The sequence below is a fragment of the Lactuca serriola genome, chromosome 8 (genome assembly GCF_051521515.1).
Source record: "Lactuca serriola cultivar US96UC23 chromosome 8, Lser_US96UC23_V15, whole genome shotgun sequence".
In the NCBI taxonomy this organism is placed as follows: Eukaryota; Viridiplantae; Streptophyta; class Magnoliopsida; order Asterales; family Asteraceae; genus Lactuca; species Lactuca serriola.
In genome coordinates, this window is record NC_136415.1 from 69,001,974 (window position 1) to 69,021,543 (window position 19,570).

The window sequence follows — 19,570 nt, forward strand, 5'->3', positions numbered from 1 at the left end:
TTTAATTAATGTCTTTTAGCCACAAACTTAATTCTTATTAATTCTTGACTAATATTAATTAAACAATGTGAATTCTCCTTTAATATATTATTCTCATAATATATTAATAAATCATAATTAATCCTTTCTCTCCATAATTCATCCTATCAATTTGCTTTGATGAAGGCAACCCAAAAGGACCATGCACCATCGGGTCAAGTACATACCAAAATAGTTATGGACTTAGACACTAATCCAACAGATCACATGTGATGTGACGTATTCACCTAATGGCTAACTCCTATCACTCAGAGTCCCACAAAGCACAAAGCAAGCAACATTCGGGTAAAGGAAACATACTCATGCAAAACTATTCTCATAACAAGAAACTGTACTAGCATACAATGCTAAGCTCATACTATCAGGCATAACCTACATAGGCTATCCTACTACTGTCTAACTCAATACTAGCATGCAATTCTTATCAAGCTGAAACACATAAAGCAGGCACATAAGGCATCCTCCTAGATCCTTAGTCCTATACTAGCATGCTGTTCTACTGAAACTGAAACTGAAACTGGAACTGGAACTAAAACTGGAACTGAAACTGATGATCATAAACTTGTATGGGTAATTTGGGAGTACTTACTTGAGCTCGGCTGATTGCATGCACCACACCCTTTTTCTCTTTTCAAGTTATTTTCTTTCTAAATATTCCTTTCGCTTTTTCTAAAACTCTTTTCTTTTCTCAACTCCTTTTACCAAAAAAAATTTCAAAAATGTTCTTCTTTTGAAAACCTTTTTACCGCTCCCTTAGTTTCAGTCCAGACACACTCTCAAGTGTGTCTGAATCCCTCAAACCAAGGCTCTGATACCAACTTGTAACGACCCAAAATCACGACTAAAAATTTGTTTTACAACATTACTAAAACCATATTTATAAAAACCGTATGATAAGTCATAACATAGTTTCCGAGTATCAATTCAAAACATAATCTTATTATCAGAGTAAAACATTCCCAGGCTAACTGACTATGGTGTGTGCACTACAACCTCTCCGAGCTCCTCTTTTGAAAACTGAGTACCTGAAACCAAAAACTGAAAACCGTAAGCATGAAGCTTAGTGAGCTCCCCCAAACTACCACATACCATACAAACATATAAAGCACATACTGGGCCATGCCCACTGCATCGGACCGAGGTCCGGACTAACAGGGGCCTTGCCCCCTGCATCAGACCGAAGTCCGGAAACTGACTGGGACCTTGTCCCCTGCATCGGACCGAAGTCCGGACTAACTGGGGCCTTTCCCCATGCATCGGAACGAAGTCCAGAAACTAACTGGGACCTTGTCCCCTGCATCGGACCGAAGTCCGGACTAACTGGGGCCTTGCCCCCTGCATCGGACCGAAATCCGGAAACTGACTGAACATAGCATAGCATAAACATATCCACTAGCATGAACACATAAACAGCATACTACATCGGGCCGTAGCCCGGAACACATAACACATAAATCCTGTCTGAGCCACAAAGGCATCAAACATACTAACTACTGCATCGGACTGAAGTCCGGAAATTACTGCTAGCTAGACGGGCCAGCATTGTGCCTTAGACCCGTTCTTACTGGAAAGAAACTCACCTAAACTGTTGGGCTCTGCTGATAACCCTCTGAGTCGCTGCTCCTCTAGCTCTCCGAGCTACCAATATCAATATGACACTTAGTTTAACAGTCCTCCAAAAGTCAACTAAGTCAACTTTGGTCAAATTCAAAGTCCTGGTGACAGTCAACCTTCCAGGTTGACCATACTCGCCGAGTCAGCCTACTGACTCGCCGAGTTCATAAGATCAGAAACCCCTTTCATTCGCGGCTCGACTCTCCGAGTCAGACCATGACTCGTCGAGTCTACTGATTTCCGATTTCGGTCCTGTCCAACTCATTGAGTCTTCACTCAACTCACTGATCTGAGTCTTAACCAAAAGGGTTTGGGGTTTCGCGACATGACTTGCCGAATCCAAGAACAGGCTCGCTGAGTCCAAGACAATCTTCAACAGACTCGCCGAGTTGTTCTTCCAACTCGTCGAGTTCCTGCCTATCTTCATCCAACTCGCCGAGTCCACCCATGTGACTCACCGAGTTGCTACGCAATTTAAGTCTGGTATCTAGCCCGACTCGCCGAGTCCTTTCGTGTATTCTCATGATCTCGAGTCACAAAGCTACTCCTTTGCTCCAAACAATAGATATGGGTTCCTATAGTCCATTAGCAACATAAAGTTGCTACCTTTACGTGCTTCTTGTCTCATAATACCAAAACCAAGCTAGAAAGGAACTTAACTCATGGGGAATGGCTTTTGCATAGCAACTAACAGGGCTTTCTGCATCTTTGGTCCAAATAGAGCTCAGATCTGGAGTTTCAACTCCAGATCTAACTTGTGCACCCACTTCTCATCACATACTCTCAAAGAAACCCTAAAACTCCATGAAAGATGGATCTAGAAAGGAGAAAGCCAAGGATAATGATTCATTACCTCCAAAATGCTCTAAAAAGTTCCACCAACTCTGGATCCAAGGCCTCCTCTTGCACCACTATGAATCTTCTCTTCCAAGCTCCAAATTACTTCACCAAGGGTAGATCTTGCTCCAAAAACGGTTATGGTGGCTAGGGTTTGGGGTTCTGGACTATAGCGGCCGCAAATGATCCATAGGGAAGAGAATAAGATGCTTAAATAGGGTACCAAGTCCTGGTATTAGGGTTTCCCAACCCAGACGAGACTCGCCGAGTCCACTTTCCGACTCGCCGAGTCGGTCACTTACTTTACACCCGGATCCCGCTCCGACTCGCCGAGTTCCTCCCTGGACTCGACGAGTCGACCCTCTTTAACTTATGGTTTTCCTTTCCTTTCTTGACCTTTCTGATTTCGGGTGTTACACTAGGGATGAGCATATGGACCAGGGAACCGGCAGGAATCGGAACCAGTACCGGAACCTGATGGAACTGGTGCCGCCGGGACCGAGGCGATATTCTTGTGGATTTTTGGAGCCGAGAACCGGAAAAAACGGTAGAACCGGCAAAAACCGGAACCGTATGTTGCTATTTCTCAAGTACCGGTTGCAACATTGAAGACACGGTAAGAATCGGAACCGGTAGAACCGGCGGCCTGGTCCGGGTCCTATTTTCCACCAAGTTCGGTTTTTGGGCCGGTTCCAGCCGGGTTGGTTCCTTTGCTCATCCCTACTTTAGTCCCTAAACTACTTTCGTGTCTTTTTTAGGGAACTAAGTTGTGGGAAACCTGTCCTTTTAGTCTATTTTACTTGTTTTAGCCGGTTTGGGTGAAACATAGACAAAACGTGGGGCCCACCCATCTCTCTCTCTCTCTCTCTCTCTCTCTATTAAACGTATTTTGTTTCCTCCAAACATCATTTGCTAACTAGATTTCAAGCTTTTCTATGAAGCAACAAAGGAGGGGAGGTCAAGCATCAATTAGGAAAGGATAAGAACAACACAGTAACAAAAAGGTGATGGAGGTGGAATCTGTTGGAAAGATTAAGCATTTACCCAATTGTTTCTTTTCTTCTTCTCGTTATATTTGTACATCTGGGTTGAATTGGGTGTGCAGATCAGATAACAAATCACTTCAAAGTCAAGCATCAATATGGATTAACTTGTGTTCAGTGACCTTCATCAACGATAACAATGATATATCTCAGTCGTTGACTTCATCTTCCTTGGGTTAAAGTTTTATCAGTTTGTTCGGTTTTTGTCTTCTAGATTTTACAAAAGACTTCATCTTTTGGATTTTTGATTTCCTACATCTGGTTTTCGATTTGTTATATATATATATATATATATATATATATATATATATATATATATATATATATATATATATATATATATATATATATAGAGAGAGAGAGAGAGAGAGAGGAAGGATCATTTGAGAACCTATAGTTTTTCGACAAACTAAGAACTAAAAGTGGAGTGTTAGATAAAAAAAAAGGGCTAAGATGCAAGGTGGCGTTTTTGTAAATAAGTAGAAAACTAAAGAGATTGGGGTATCTTAATTAAACTAGTTAGGGGTAATATATGAAGCAAAAAAATATATAATTAAATTATATCCTAATCGATTATAATTTCGCAAAGCATCTCTTTCACACAACCCCAACACCATATCTATTGTTCTCCTGCAAACGACTTCTCTGATGTGACTTCCTTCAACGACCTTCTTTGTCGGCGTTGGATCGTCACATAGCCGCATCATCTCCACCTCCTCCGACCTCCTCCACCGATGATTCTCTTATTGAGTATGTCGATTTCCCCTAAAATCAACATCATCGCCTCGAGATCTAGAATCAATCATCATTTCGAATATGATTTTGTTTTCCGAAGATATTTTGTTAATCGACTCTCATTCCCACCTTGATCAAATCCTGAGTTTCATTTTAAACGAGCTTTCCTTCCCACCGTGATAATCTTCTAATGGAATATCTATCCCAATCCTCCACCGATGATGCACTCATTGATGCCATCACTATTGAATTTGCGATGAATGATATCCAAACTATGATCAACATATCGCTCTTAATCAGTCGATTCAAATTTGGAATCGATAATTGGAATCGATTGTTAGTGATTATTAGAATCGATTATGCACTTGGGGTTATTCAGACTTTTCCTCTCATGCTCAGCGATGCTCTCCGATCTCCACCTCAAATCTTCGATCTCCTGGTAAGTCTCTTTCTTTTTTTCAATCATGAAGTACATATATTCCTTTGTGTGTTAAATCACTTTCTTTTTTCTGAATCATGAAGCACATTGACTTATTTTCTGGTTCGATTTTTCTGGAATCAATGAGCTTGTCTGTGTGATTTCTAGGTTTAGTACAAGATGCAATGTCTCAAAAGTTTTTGGAGTCTGTGTGAATATTTGTATTTGTTTTATGTGGTGCGGATGTGGACATATGCAATATGATGGAAGAAAATGCTGATTAATTTTTAATACCTGTGAAATTGTTGCAGAAAATGGTTTGTGATTTCTTTCAAGTGGACTAAAGCCAACTGATTATATGTATCAGTCCATGTGTGTTAAATAAATGTAGATTAGTGATTGTATTTTATAGTAAGTTTCCTAATTCGCTACTAGATGCATTGGTTTATGTTCACTTAGCAATTGTAAAGCTATATTTGGTATTATGTTAATCCTACACAATTTAAACTACATAATGCTTCCTTCCCATTCCCCATAAAATTGTTCAATTTTTCTGAACTTGTATATATCATGTTTTAATTGCAAAAATAATCCTAACGATGCACTTTATGTTTCTGGGGGTGAATTTTTGGATTTCAGATGCCTTCCAACAAGTGTTCAATGAAAGTTATGTTCTAACTTTTATGATTCATTATACAGTCTTGGTTAATATCCTTCATTTTCTATTAGGCTACATCAATAGTATACTTATTAGGAGAGTGGATAATTGTATTATGTGCTCTTGGAGTAATCATTTAATAGATGTTCTATGCAGAAAACCCAAAAGTGGAATGCCAAAAATAGATTGTAATTGCATTCTACCAATGCCTCAGGTAATGAATTTACATCTTTCTTTTGTGTAAGTATTAGCATGCTTGATCGTTTGGTCAAAGGGTTAAGTACACGAAATTGAAATGTATAATGGCACAAGTATTGTCACATTTTTTCCATGATTAAACAACAAATGAGTTAAAATATAGCTATAATTTGCCACACATCTACGATATTTCATGATTATTATTATTCTTATTTTTTCCCTATATGTAGTTTACGATGAATATACATTAGGTTTCATCCTCAGGAAGCGTATATCTTTTTATTTTATCCATCCATCAATGGCCATAACATGCTTGTAGAAATTACAAAATGAATATGAAGATTATCTTATATGTAACCTTTCAGGTAACTGTTGTGGCTTAATCAATGGGAAATTGCTGCAAATCGTTAATGTTCTATTTTTAATGTCGTTTATGTGCACAACTCTTTATATATGTGGTTCATCTTACCTCAGTTTTTTGTTGTAGAATTTAGTATTAAAAATCTATAATTATTGTTATATTCAAACTCAGAATATGCTTATTATTAAGAAAACGAAACTCGATGGCAATCCACGAATTGAATGTAATGATCCATTCAATTCCCTTGTTTCATTCCATTTCTCTATGTTTCCATTCCATTATACCAAACAAACTCTTAACTTTGTGCCAATTTTTCATAATTTATATATATTTCCATTTTCTTATTTCAGTATAAGATTTCCCAACTTCCATGAAAGGAGATGTGTTTACTGATTTGGGTGTAAGATACAAGATTATGGCAGAAGAGATATTACAAAGATAGATACAACTTGTTAAACATAATTTAATGGAGGTAAATTTATTTTTATCTTTCAAAATTCAAATTCCCATCTTAGTTTTTTTTCTATTAAATAATAAATTTTGTTTTTGTTTTTTTCATACAATGGATGGGGATGATGGATTTCAAAATACCCATGAACCAAAACGATGTGAATCTGCAAAATTTAAGATTGATTAGGTAGCTTAGCTTTTATACCGGGGAAAGTTCACATAATATGGCAAAATTCACAAGTGATTCACATATAAATTACATGTGATTCACATGCAAATCACATGTAAATCACAATTGAATCACATATGAGTTACTTGTGATTCATATGTAATTTACATATGAATCACATGTAACTCACAAGTAAATCACAAGTTATTAACATATGAATTACATGTAAATCACATATACTTCACATGTAAATCACAAGAAAATCATATATGAGTTACATGTGATTCATATGTAATTTACATATGAATCACATGTAATTCACAATTAAATCACAAGTGACTCACATATGAATTACATGTGATTCACATGTAATTCACTTGTAAATAACAAGTGAATCACATGTGATTCATATGAAATTTACATATGAATCACATGTAATTCACAAGTACATCACAAGTGATTCACGCATGAATTACATGTGATTCACTTGGAATCATTAATGGGATTTTTTTATTTTCATGTATGTTACATAACAGGCCTTTGGAGATGCATAGAAGGAAGCATGTTTTACAGATTGCTTTCACGAGAAGCAGTGCAATATATAATGATAAATGCATGAGAACTCAATTGTAAAAATGGAAGAACAAGACTCGGAAGAAGAACAAGGATCTATAACGTCCGTAGATCCGGGCTAGTCAATTTAGAGATAATAGGGGTCGAAAACGACTTTTCGACAAATTTAGAATAAATAATCTTAACCAAGTTGTAGAATATGTCTCAAGGGTTCCGTACATATAAAGAATGCCGAAATCCGTACATATATGTGTCAAGGGTTCCATACATATAAAGAACGCCGAAATCCGAGTTATAACGAAGAAGTTCTGGTCCGTCGAAGTTTTTCGGCAAAACCGGCACGGCACCGGGAGACGTATATAGTGAATTTAAGATAGAGGAATTTTTAGCCTTAGTGATCTGAACAAAATTTGTAGTATACGTTAAACCGAGAACATACAAAAAAAGGAATGCCCAAATCTGACTTCGTATGAGGAAGTTATGATTTTTCTAAGATTCGGCATAGCAGTGCACGACCCGAAACTCGAATTTTAGTTTGAGCAGTTTTTGGCTTACGCAACCTTAATGAGAGTTGAAGATCTCATTAATAGAAACTCAACGGTAAAAAGACCGACGAAAACGGAGTCCGTATGAAGGAGTTACGAATTCTTCGTGGTCATTTAACAGTCTAATATCCTCCTACTATTAAATTTTAGATTGGTCGAGAATTAGCCGACAGAGTCTAAACGAAAGTTATAGATCTTGTTTTTACCTACGCGTGGAAAAAAATAATGTTGAAAACGGAGCTCGTATGTGAAAGTTTCGGGGTTTAGAAGTCGGCAGGGTGCTGCTGCAAAAGGGGTGACGTGGCTGAATATGGGCCAAGGCTTTCTCCCCAAGAAAAGCCATCAGGTGATGACACGTGGCACCGACTCGGCGAGTCCATCAGGATTTCACCCTATAAATAGAGGTTTCGGGTTCTCTCATTTCCCACACCTCTCCCCTTCAACTTTCTCTCTTTAGACTCTCTCTAGCCCTCAAAACCCCCCCTAAGCCTAGGTAAACCCCCTAGTACCCGAAGGAATCCCTGAGGCTCCCGAAGCCCTGAGAAAAGAGCTTTTTGGCTCAGAAACGCTGCTCCAGCGAAGCCCGGTTTTCGAGAAAACTCGCTGTAAGTGAGCTACGCCTACGCTATTTTTAATATAGCTATTATTTAATCATAGTAACGTTATTAGGAACTTGTAATAAGTAATTGGGCTATTATTATGGGTTATATAAGTATTGTTTAACGCTTATATAATAGTAATAATAGCTAAACTATTAATTAGTCTCGGTGAATATTAGACTAAACTCTAGTGGTAATGATACTAGGTTTTGTTCGAGGAAAACTGTGTTGAGAGTAATGAAGTGTTGTTCGAGTGCCGAGTCACCACATTCTCAAGTGAGTGCATAGTCCCTTTCATGAACATGATTTTAATACAGGTATTGATTGAAGTATTAATTATATGTTTATGTGCGAGTTAATTGATGTTGCCTGAAATACGTGTTAAAGAACATACATGATCATATATAATGATTTAGGATATAGAGTAAACCTAAATTAATTATGAGGAATATTGGGTAGTATTTTCTTACGAGTACAAGTGAGTTATACTCAGAGAATAGAACTTTAGTATATGTCATTGATCCGGGAGCATGGATTAGACACACTCATTGTCCCTAGTCCGAGAGTATGGATTGGATATAGTTAACTGCCATTAATCCGGGAGTATGGGTTAAGACATAGTCAGTTGTCCTTAGTCCGGGAGTATGGATTAAGACATAGTCAGTCGTCCTCAGTCCGGGAGTATGGATAGGACATAGTTATTTTTCGTTAATCCGAGAGTACGGATTTACACATAGACACTTGTCCCTAATCCGAGAGTATGGAATGGGCACAATTATTGATCCGAGAGCATGAATTAGATCCGAGAGTATGGGGTAAAATTTAAGGTCTGAGAGTATGGATAGTCTTGTTGTAAGGATTAACGGGGTAGGGTAATAGTTGCTTATATATATATATATATATATATATATATATATATATATATATATATATATATATATATATATATATATATATATGGTGAAATTGTATATTTTGTGAGTTCTAAATTATATATATGATATAACATTGTGGGATTGAAATCCCTATGTACTCACCAGGTTTCCTAACCTGACCCACTCAGTTTATTTATATCACAGGTGTTGATATGAAGTCACATTACACTAAGAGATTTAGGAGATATAAATCACTAGTGATAATGAATGTAAGTTCTGTTTATGCTTGTGTTTCTGTATTGACGATGACATCCTAAATGTTTTGAAACGATTAAAAATACTTTTCTTCGGAAATGCTTTGATAACGTATTTATCATGTTTTACTGGGAACAAATTCCGCAACATTTTTATTAAAAAAGGTACTTTGATTTTATAAAGCATAAACAAATAAATCGGTCTTTTCTGGCCATAAAAATGGGGATTTCACAGATCTCCATGTGGATATGATTCAAAGTGTCATCCAACAACTCTTTTATCATGTTAATCATAATTGATAATGGTTCATGTTCAAATTTTCTTGAATTTTTGTATTTTTCTGAATCATGGTGTGACGGTTATAAGTAAATCACATGTAATTTATATGTGAATTACATGTGATTCACATGTAAATCACAAGTAAATCACATATGAATTACATGTGGTTCACATATGATTCATATGTAAATCACACGTAATTCACATATGAATTACGTGTGATCCACATGTAAATCACAAGTGATTCACATATGAATTACATGTAATTCACATATGAATTACTTGTAATTCACATATGATTCACATATGAATTACATGTGATTCACATGTAAATCATTAGTGAATCACATATGATTACATGTGGTTTAAATGTATATAATATCTAATTCACATATGAATTACATGTGATTCACATGTAAATCACATGTAATTCATATATGATTCACATATAAATGACATGTAATTCACATATTAATCACATGTAAATCACAAGTGAATCACATATCAATTACATTTGATTCACATGTAAATCACAAGTGAATAACATATGAATTACATGTGATTCACATGTAAATCACATATGAATTACGTCAATATGCACACATGCATTTTGTGTGAGTGGTCTTTGTTAATTATTTTTTAATTGTCTTGTGAATTTCACATTTGAATCTTAAAACATACAATCACATGTGAATATCACACTATATAATCACATTTGAATCTTACTTGATATATACTAGTGCATTTTTCTGAGTGTTCTTGCATTAATCAATTTTTTTTAAAAAAATTGACTTGTAGGTTTAGAAGAATTTGTTGAAAATATTGAAGAGGTGAAAAGTGATAAATTGAAGAAAATATGGAAATCTTGATATGAAGAAATGAATAACACTATGAATTTTTGTAGTTTTTTTTCGATACAAAATAACATATAAAAAAATTTACATGTGAGCCAATCATTTTACTTATTTTAAGAAAGTGATTAATACATATTATTGAATTAAAAATAATTGAAAAATACCATCCAATTTAACTAGAAATGTATTTTAGTCAATTAATACATATTTAATAAAGGAAATTTGCATATTTTAAGGGATCATAAATTCTATTAATTTTAAAAATCCAATTTTTACTAATTATAAGGTTTTTAATTCGGACATTCTGACATAATATATTTGAGTATGTTCAAAATAATAATATACTAGAATAACAAATTTTCTTGATCATGACTTTAAAATTTTATTGTAGAATAGCAAATTCTCGAACCAGCAATTGAAGAATTAAAACAAAAATTACATTAATTCTTATAGAATACATGTAACAATTGTTAAGAATTACATTTATTGTTAAAGAATAAAACTAAAAAACTTTCAAATCGAGAAAAAAATATCAAAATCTAACAAATACACTAATTCATTCTAAAAGAATAATGTTGCTAAGAAACACTTTTAATTTTGTTGACCGTTCTTCAAGCATCAACTTTTGTGAAAACAAATCCAATTGTAGTTTACAATCCAATAACGCATTAGCAAATGATAAATAAAAAAATATATTCCTTTGGAAAAATAAGCGGACATGTTAACTGCACCAAAACCAATAACCAAAAATTGTAGAACATGTATAATCAATGAGAAAAAATCCATATTCCATTCCAACAGAATTAGAATTCGTGTTTCCATTCCGATAGAATTTGAATTCGTGATCTATTCCGATAGAATTAGCTTACCACATAAATCATTGATCCTTTTGGCCATTTTCTTTACATTTTTCCAAAGTCAAAAGAAAGTCAAACATATTGAAATATCTAATGCAATAGATGTATACACACTAATTTGTATTTAAGAAATGGTACAGAAACTAACAGCTTCATAGTATATAGCAGCATCTTCTGAATGAAACATTAGAACAAGGGTAGGCAGAGCATTACATTCCACTATCGGCAAATGTTTCATGGATATATTAGACAACATTTAGTTCTTGATCCCAAAAAGAAGCTTCACTAAATTATAAAAGCATCAACCTGGTTTTTGTTTTCATCATTTTTGAAAGCTAGTGAACGCAAGGCCCCCGCTGCAGCTCTTTGCACTTGATCCCAAAAAGATGCTTCACTATATTGGACAAAATTTGTCTGATTAGAGTTTGAAATGAAGTGTGAGCTTTTTCATTCTCATCTGGCAAAACCCTCGTCATGGCAAACAAACCACCATCGTTTTTACCAACAGAAGGCACCTTGAAACATGAACTACTGAGACACCCGCTCTGATTTAACTTAAGATCCCTGACTAGAGTGGGAGTGTTCATTGAAATGTCTGCAAGAGGCAGTCTATTGACACTGCTAACAATCGATGGAGTTTCAACCGCCTTCAAAACCCTGATTTTTCGAGGAAAAGAATTAGAGGCCATGGAGGCATCTCGGGGGCATTTGCGATCAAGAAGAGCCTTTGCAGCTCTGAAATTTGCGGAAATTCGAGCCTTTTGTTCATTTGATAGTTGTCCTACACCGGAATTTTCTTTGTTCATCGTCTTGGGAGTTCAGATAGGATCCAAATGCGAGCTCCATGAAGACGTTTTAGGGAAAAATTGATCTGATATATGAATCGATCATCTAAACCTAGTAGACACTGAGTAGAAGTAGAACGGCGTAAGTAGAGGTTTGTGCCCCGTTGCGGTGGTTCCCTCCTTTGTTGTTGCGTTAAAAAAAAGATTAAGGAGCTTTTAATTTCATCAATCGATTGGAGAAGAGAGAATGGAGGTGCAATCACTTGGCTTCTGTCGACCGGAGGGAGGAGACGCAAAGAAGAAGAGGTGTGATTTTGGGAGGTGTCGATCGAATTTGAGAAGTGAAGAAGGAAAAAACGATACTAGCTTCAATTTAGGATTTTGAATCTTGATGCCGATTGAATGTTATAAATATATTTGTGCTTCTTGCGATTTACTAGGAATATAGCTAAGAAGAGTCAATGGCTACCATAATTATAGGATATTATTTGTGGAAACTAATTATCAAATTACCTATTTACCCTTATTTATTTATTTAATTATTTATTTTTATTTTAAATTTTGATTGGCCCACATTTATGCATACAATAACACAATAATTACTTTAAACACACGAACCTAGCTCTCTCTCTTTCTCTCTCTCTCTCTCTCTCTATATATATATATATATATATATATATATATATATATATATATATATATATATATATATATATAGTTTGTGTGTTCAGTAATGCACGAGATAATGTGTCTGTGTTGTTCAAGAACTTTTCTAGAAATCGAGATGAACTTATTTTTTTCATAAATCGACCCACAATGAACTCGTTTGCAGAAATCAAGATGAAATCGTTTCTATACATCGACCCAAGATGAACGTGTTTCCATAAATCAATATGAACTCTTGCAAATCAACATCAAGATGAGTGAACCCCTTGAGTGAAACCTCTTAATTCATGTTCTTAAGTCAAACCCCAAGAATTGTGTTTATAAGGAAAATATATCGGTGAGAACTCAGGATAATGAAGGTTGCACTCAAGATAACAAACACCTTTAAAATCTGGATCTTTAACCAAGAGTAAATACAAAGCATATGCAAAATCGAGGTTCAATCAAGATCCTCTTTTTTTAGGCTGAAATGAGTGGTAACACATTAGATTTTTTCATGCCACATAAGCTAGAATGAGGGAATGATGGTGTGTTAGTTTAATAGATTTTATTTTCATATAAAGAAAATAAAAAGAAAAGAAAAGAAACAAGAACTAGCCAATCAAAACTCACCATTCCATTTTCTTTCTCCTCTGTCCTCTCGCTATGCAGGTAACGGGTTTTTCTTAACACCCCCTTAACACATGATAGCGGTGGTATAGCAAGTGCTAAGAATCCCTTGGCGAGAGTTCTTAGCGAGCCCACTCCCTTCAGCCTTATTTTGAGTCAATATCGATGGCAAGGAGGGAGAGAGAGAAAGAGAGAGAGAGAGAGAGAGAGAGAGAGAGAGAGAGAGCGAGATAGAGGACCTTCTTATTTTTTTTAATTATTAAAATATAAAAGACATAATGGGTAATCGGGTTACCCTTCGTTTTGTCAAAAAGAAAATATTCGGCCTGACAAAACCAACTTTGTTCTTTTAAAATGTATGGAAATAACTTAAAGGATTGAATGAACAAATGTTCAAAACATGGCAAAGCTATGATGTCATTTTCCCTTTTTTAAACGCCATGCTACTATTTAATGTTTTTTTTGGAAGGTCAAAATTTTAATGTTGCTATTTAATGTTAAGTGACCATAATGTAATATTTATTATTATTATTAATACTAGGTGTAATACCCGTGTACTACATGGGTTGATTAAAAAATTTTAATATCAATGTGTATGTAACATTAAACATTTTTTAAAGTAATTTTTTTTTGAAATATATACAAACAAAATGATGAATAAGTAAGTAATTCAATCAATACGGTTGACAAAATAATTTATATTCAAAAAATCATTACTTGATCATAATGACATTTATACCTTTCAACATAATGTAGCAAAAGCGGACAAAATTTGTGCAGGTAAAACGTATGGAGCTCACACCACCTGTTGAAACAACTTATGATGATTTCAAGCCACCATGGCGCATAAAAGAACAACCACCTAGCCACAAGAAAATATTTAAACATTAATAAGTTTAAAAACAAAGCAACCACCAAAACTCGTGATATTTTTAGAAATTCACCAACACTCATCCAAAAGCCATAAACATAGGTAAAAGCTTTCAAAGATCAACATATTTACCAAGATTTTTCAAAAATTTTAACAACTTGAATATTGAGGGAAAGCTCCATAAATATAGTGCACAAAAAAAGATTATATCCACACCTTTATAATAGTTATTCTTTATTTTTAAAGTAAATTTGCATTCTCATGCTAATGCTTTTTGATTAAGTAGTTATTATTTAGTTTTTTAAAGTAAAACAACTAACATTATATAAATGTTTAATTTATATTGATTCAAACAAAATGCCGTTATATATAATCAAAATTAATAAATTATATTTTTACAAATTACAAGTCAAAGCTGAATCATAGTCATATACTTACAATTTTTTTTATAAATTATATCATTAAACAATTATAACTAAATTAAGTATTCGAATACAATTAACTAAAACTAATTTTTATATTATAAATTATATCATTAAACCATTATAACTAAATTAATTATTCGAATACAATTAACTCAAACTAATTTTTATATTATTCAAACTCGTATTTATTTAGTAACAAAATTACATTAATAACACATTTAAATAAATAATAGTAAACAACCGGTTATAATCAATTGAAATTAATTGCTATAATAATATGGCTTAATTACGTTAATAATGTGGTAATAAAATAAAATTGAAAAAAATAAGAAAATGAAATGTGGAAACAAAATTACTCTAAATTAATTAGAAAATTACATGTGTCAAGATTAAGAAGAAGGCGCCATTTGTCAAAAATATTTTTTTATTAGGATAGATGTGTATTCTAACATTGAGACTATTAGAGTTTTTTTTTTTTAGAGAAATCTTTTTGTTTGACGAAAACCGATTTGATTGGTCCATTTTTGCTATTGACCTAATTATTAGATTTTTTTACTTTTTCATTTTTATTAATTACTAACATGTTAAACATAATTACAAAATAATATTGTTACATTCATAATTATATTTTGAATAAAGTCTTTGAAGAGATTATATGCATCAAAATACACTTTGAGTCATTCTCGTTAAGCATCATCATTTTGGTTAAAATTTCCAATTTAAGCCGTTTCATCTCATTGATATAAAAGAAAATGATAATTTTTTTATTTTTTATTTTTTATTTTTTATTTTTTATTTTTTGCAGTAGACCTACGAAATGGGTACTCACTTTGAAATAAACCAGTGTTGACTTTTTTTTTTTTTTGTTTCTCATTTCAACCCTAGATACTAATAATAATAATAATAATCATAATTCTCAACCTTCACTTTTAAAGTCTCTTTTGCTAAAAAAAAATCTTGAAAAAAAAAATCATTATTTTTTCAAAAATATGTACAATTCATAGTACAAGGAACAATGGCAATAAGTAGAGTAAATTTTGCAGTAGTGAATTTTTTATTTTTTTTATTTTTTTGGTTTGGCAGGCAAAATTAATGGTAACAGGGAAAGTTCTTTAAAACTAAAAAAAGAAAACGATTATTTTTGTTATTTTCCAGTACCAACCCATTATAAATAAGGAAATTGATCAAAATTTGACCAACCCATATTTTTGAAGGTGAGATCATGGAATGGGCCTTTTATTTGGCGTATAGCATGCCACAATGTGCATGACATCCTCACTATAAAATATAATCCTCCCAATTAATCAAATTCCACAACACAAACAATGACATCATATTTCATGATTCACTTTTCTTTTGAAGTTTCATTAACTTGATATTCAATTATTCATAAAAACATAAATAGGTTTTTCAAAAAACACAATTGTTCTACAAAATACTATAAATCGTCACTGAACTATTTCGTTTTGTTCACAAACTAGCTTTTCTTTTTTAAACAATGGCTTTTTGTGAGAAAGACAAATATTTATTTTCCCATTTATGACATTAGCCTTAAAAAAATAAATTATTGTACACCACGACTAGCAACAACATAAAAATAATCAATCAATAGCAATGACATTAGAAAACATCTTTTCAAGTTGCTAATAATTCCAATTCGTATTGCCCTATTTGTTGGTTATTTTGCCAAAACGCAATTGTTCCCCTTCATGATCACAAAGTAAGGAAATAAAAGTAAAAAATCTAAACCTTTCATTAGACACTACTTCTACTAATCCCAAATGCTCTAAAAATTGAGCACAAAAAAAACCAAGTAATTTACACAGATTTTTAACATCTCGCCAGCTGGCCGATTCAAGAACAAATTAGGACAACTCCAAGAACTGTGTAAATAATACTAATACTCAAACGCTAAAACCCCATCACACGATTCCTGCAACAAATCAAATCACACTCTATAATGGAATGAATTTAGTAATCTAAAATATGTTGAATTAAGCTAATAATAAGAAACATGAATAAGAGAGTGTCTTACATTCTTGAAATCAATGAGTCTCTTGTGCACAAACACAATTTAAGCATACTCAGTACTAAATTCAAGATTAAACAACAAATTCCTTCGAGCCTCTGTTCCCATACGGATTTTAAACTCCTTCACAAACAAATCCACTTTAGCATCACTTTCATTATCCATTTCTCTAACACACCTTCTTCTTATCTTTTTCAACATCTCCTTTGTTGGCTCAAATCCCGCAACCACCTATATCAATTCATTTCATAACATCATAAATCACATAAATTGAACCATTTATCATATGATTAAAAAAAAAAAAAAAAACAATACCATGTCATTAACTGTTGAAACTGCAGCATTTACATCTCGTTTAATGAGATGAGCATCGATTAAAAGAGAGTATGTTTTCGCATTAGGTTTCACTCCTAAGCTTACTAAGTGCTCAAACACTCTAACAGCTTCATCTCTCTACAAAAATGTAAAAATATATGATTTACAGAAAGAATTAGGTTATATGAGTTGAAAAGACTATTGAAACCTTATGGAGCTTTCCAAATGCAGTTAAGAGGGCATTGTATGAATGGATGTCGGGAGTCAACTCAAAAGTTGACTCCATGGCACTAAACGTTTGATATGCTCGATCAACATCCCATATATTTGCACACCCTAAGATAACACAGTTTAATGCAGCAACAGATTTGTATGGAGGATCTGCTCTACTCAAGTTCTCCAATTGATAATAAACCTGAAAAATATTTAGCAGATTATGTTAATTGTTAAATTCCACTACTAAAAAAGTTAAATTGTTTTTTCTACATCAACTCAGGAAGAAACAAACCGTATCCAAAGTTGCAAATCCATTCTTTGAGCATGCCATAACCAAAGGATGCAATGAAGTAAATGGTGAAAACATTTCATCTTCATCTTCTTTCTGAGAATCTTTATAAGAAAGCTCAAACTCATGTAAAGTGCTAAAAGCTTTTTGCAAATTCCCCAATGAAGAATACGCGTATATTTTTGCTAAATAAGATTCTGGAGTTGGGACTTTCTTTTGGCGTAAGGATCTTTTAAGAACTGCCCATGTGGCATCCAAGAGTTTGGAGTTATAATTTCTGCCAGCAGTTGTGAGTGCATTTACAACTAACCCTTCATCTACAGAAAGCAAGACAGGTGGCCTTGCGTTTTCTCCACGAGCAATCCATTTTGCCATGAATTCAAGAGCATAATATGCTAATTCACTGTTGTCTGATTGCATTGCAACGTCTATAATGTAATTGCATAAGTTCCAGGGGGGGCATAAGGCTTTGTTTTGGTCCATTTTCTGAGAATGAAAGAAGATGGTAGTGTCAAATGTCAATTAGGAAAAGGATTTACGAGATTGAAGAGGTTCAGAGAAGTTGGAATTTGGAAAGAAGAAATGGTTACCTTACATCTCTCTATGATTGATACTAATGTATCTAGTCTTCCTTTGTTGACACAGGTGCTAACACATTCTGTGAATACTTCAACTGATAAATTGTAGCCTGATTTTAGGGTTAAGTCGATGTATTTCAGAGCAGTATCGATTTGGTTTCGTGTTAGTAGCAAACGGACAACGAGGTGATAAGACTCGTCATCAGGTAGTGCGGTCTTTGATTCAGTTCCAGTCAGGATCATCCTGATAAACGGAATATGTTCCGATTTGTACATAAACAAAGATTTGAGAGTTAAAAACATCAACGTGCGAGTCTAAGTACTGGAAATGAGATCATGAAATGGCTTACCTATCGATCAATTTAACAGCAGCGTCATACTCTCTAGCCTGATACATGGATTTGAGAACCAGATTAAATGATGCAGTATTCGGTGCAATCTTATAATCTTCCATTTGAGCAACAAAATCCAACAATTCTCCAGCAGAAGCACCCATCATAAGGTTGGCCCTCAAGTAATGATTATACAAACTCACATCAGGCTTATTAGGTTTCCCATTGTTATCCAACGACCTGATCCAAAACTCAAACAGTTGCTTTATATCAGGCCACCTCTGTGAGGTCATCCAATCGGCAAACAAATTAATGATCGCGTCACCATCTAGGGTTTGCGAAAGAGCTTCAATCCGAGAGGACGGATGTTGTTGCGAAAACCCTAGGGGTATAAGAGAGGGGGAGGTTGAAGAGGAAATGTTAGGGATAGGACTTCGCCAATTCTCATTGTAGAGTGGGCTCCCTGTGGCGGGGTTCGGTGGTAGCGAAGTGGTGGAAGCCCGTGGCGGCGATGGTGGTTGCTCGGCTAATTGAGCTTCTTGTGAGAGAAACGCATATGTTGTGATGAATTTGGGGTTTATGGTTTTGGAAAGAGGCCTCCATTTACGAGTTAAGATCGCCATTGACGCCATTTTTGAGGATTTTTGCTGATCAGAGTGCAGTGATGTAGTGAAATATTGGTGTTGCTAGGGTTCTCGTTTTGATTTGTCGGGTAAGAGGGTTAAATGGTTAGATTGTCGGAATATCGAGGGCCTTTTTGAAATTCCTTAAACGTTGATGGGTGATTTTAGGAAGTCTAATATTGTTGTTGATTTCAATTGACATTTGTTATATTACTTTTGGTGGCAACCCCAATATCTCACCCCCAACCCAACCCAATAAATCTAATTTCCAACCCAAACCGATAGGTTAGGTTGACATTTTGAACTCATTCAACTTCAACGAGGGAATCCGTCTAACCCTTTAATTAAATAGATTGGATCATGGTTGAAATTTTTAACACGATTACAACCCATCAATCCATTTAAAAATTTAAATTTTTTTTTAATATATATACTTATTTAGTATTATTATTTAGTTGATCGTCTTTTTTTTA

The 19,570-nt window shown here is 34.1% G+C and overlaps 1 protein-coding gene across 2 annotated transcripts; it reads right to left on the reverse strand.

The window, feature by feature from the left end:
- Positions 1–16,313: 16,313 nt before the first annotated feature.
- On the reverse strand, positions 16,314–19,178 carry LOC145066840 (Tetratricopeptide repeat (TPR)-like superfamily protein). 2 transcript variants are annotated; one of them, XM_079014098.1, is made up of 7 exons: positions 18,493–19,178; positions 18,155–18,386; positions 17,568–18,050; positions 17,268–17,474; positions 17,060–17,197; positions 16,751–16,975; positions 16,314–16,648 (listed from the first exon to the last, which is right to left on the reverse strand). In XM_079014098.1, exons 1-6 carry the CDS (start codon positions 19,104–19,106, stop codon positions 16,790–16,792), a joined length of 1,860 nt encoding a protein of 619 aa, XP_078870224.1. In that variant the 5' UTR covers positions 19,107–19,178; the 3' UTR covers positions 16,314–16,648; positions 16,751–16,789. The 2 variants fall into 2 exon arrangements, with proteins under 2 accessions (XP_078870224.1, XP_078870225.1); XM_079014099.1 differs by having other exon boundaries at positions 16,314–16,670.
- Positions 19,179–19,570: the final 392 nt, after the last annotated feature.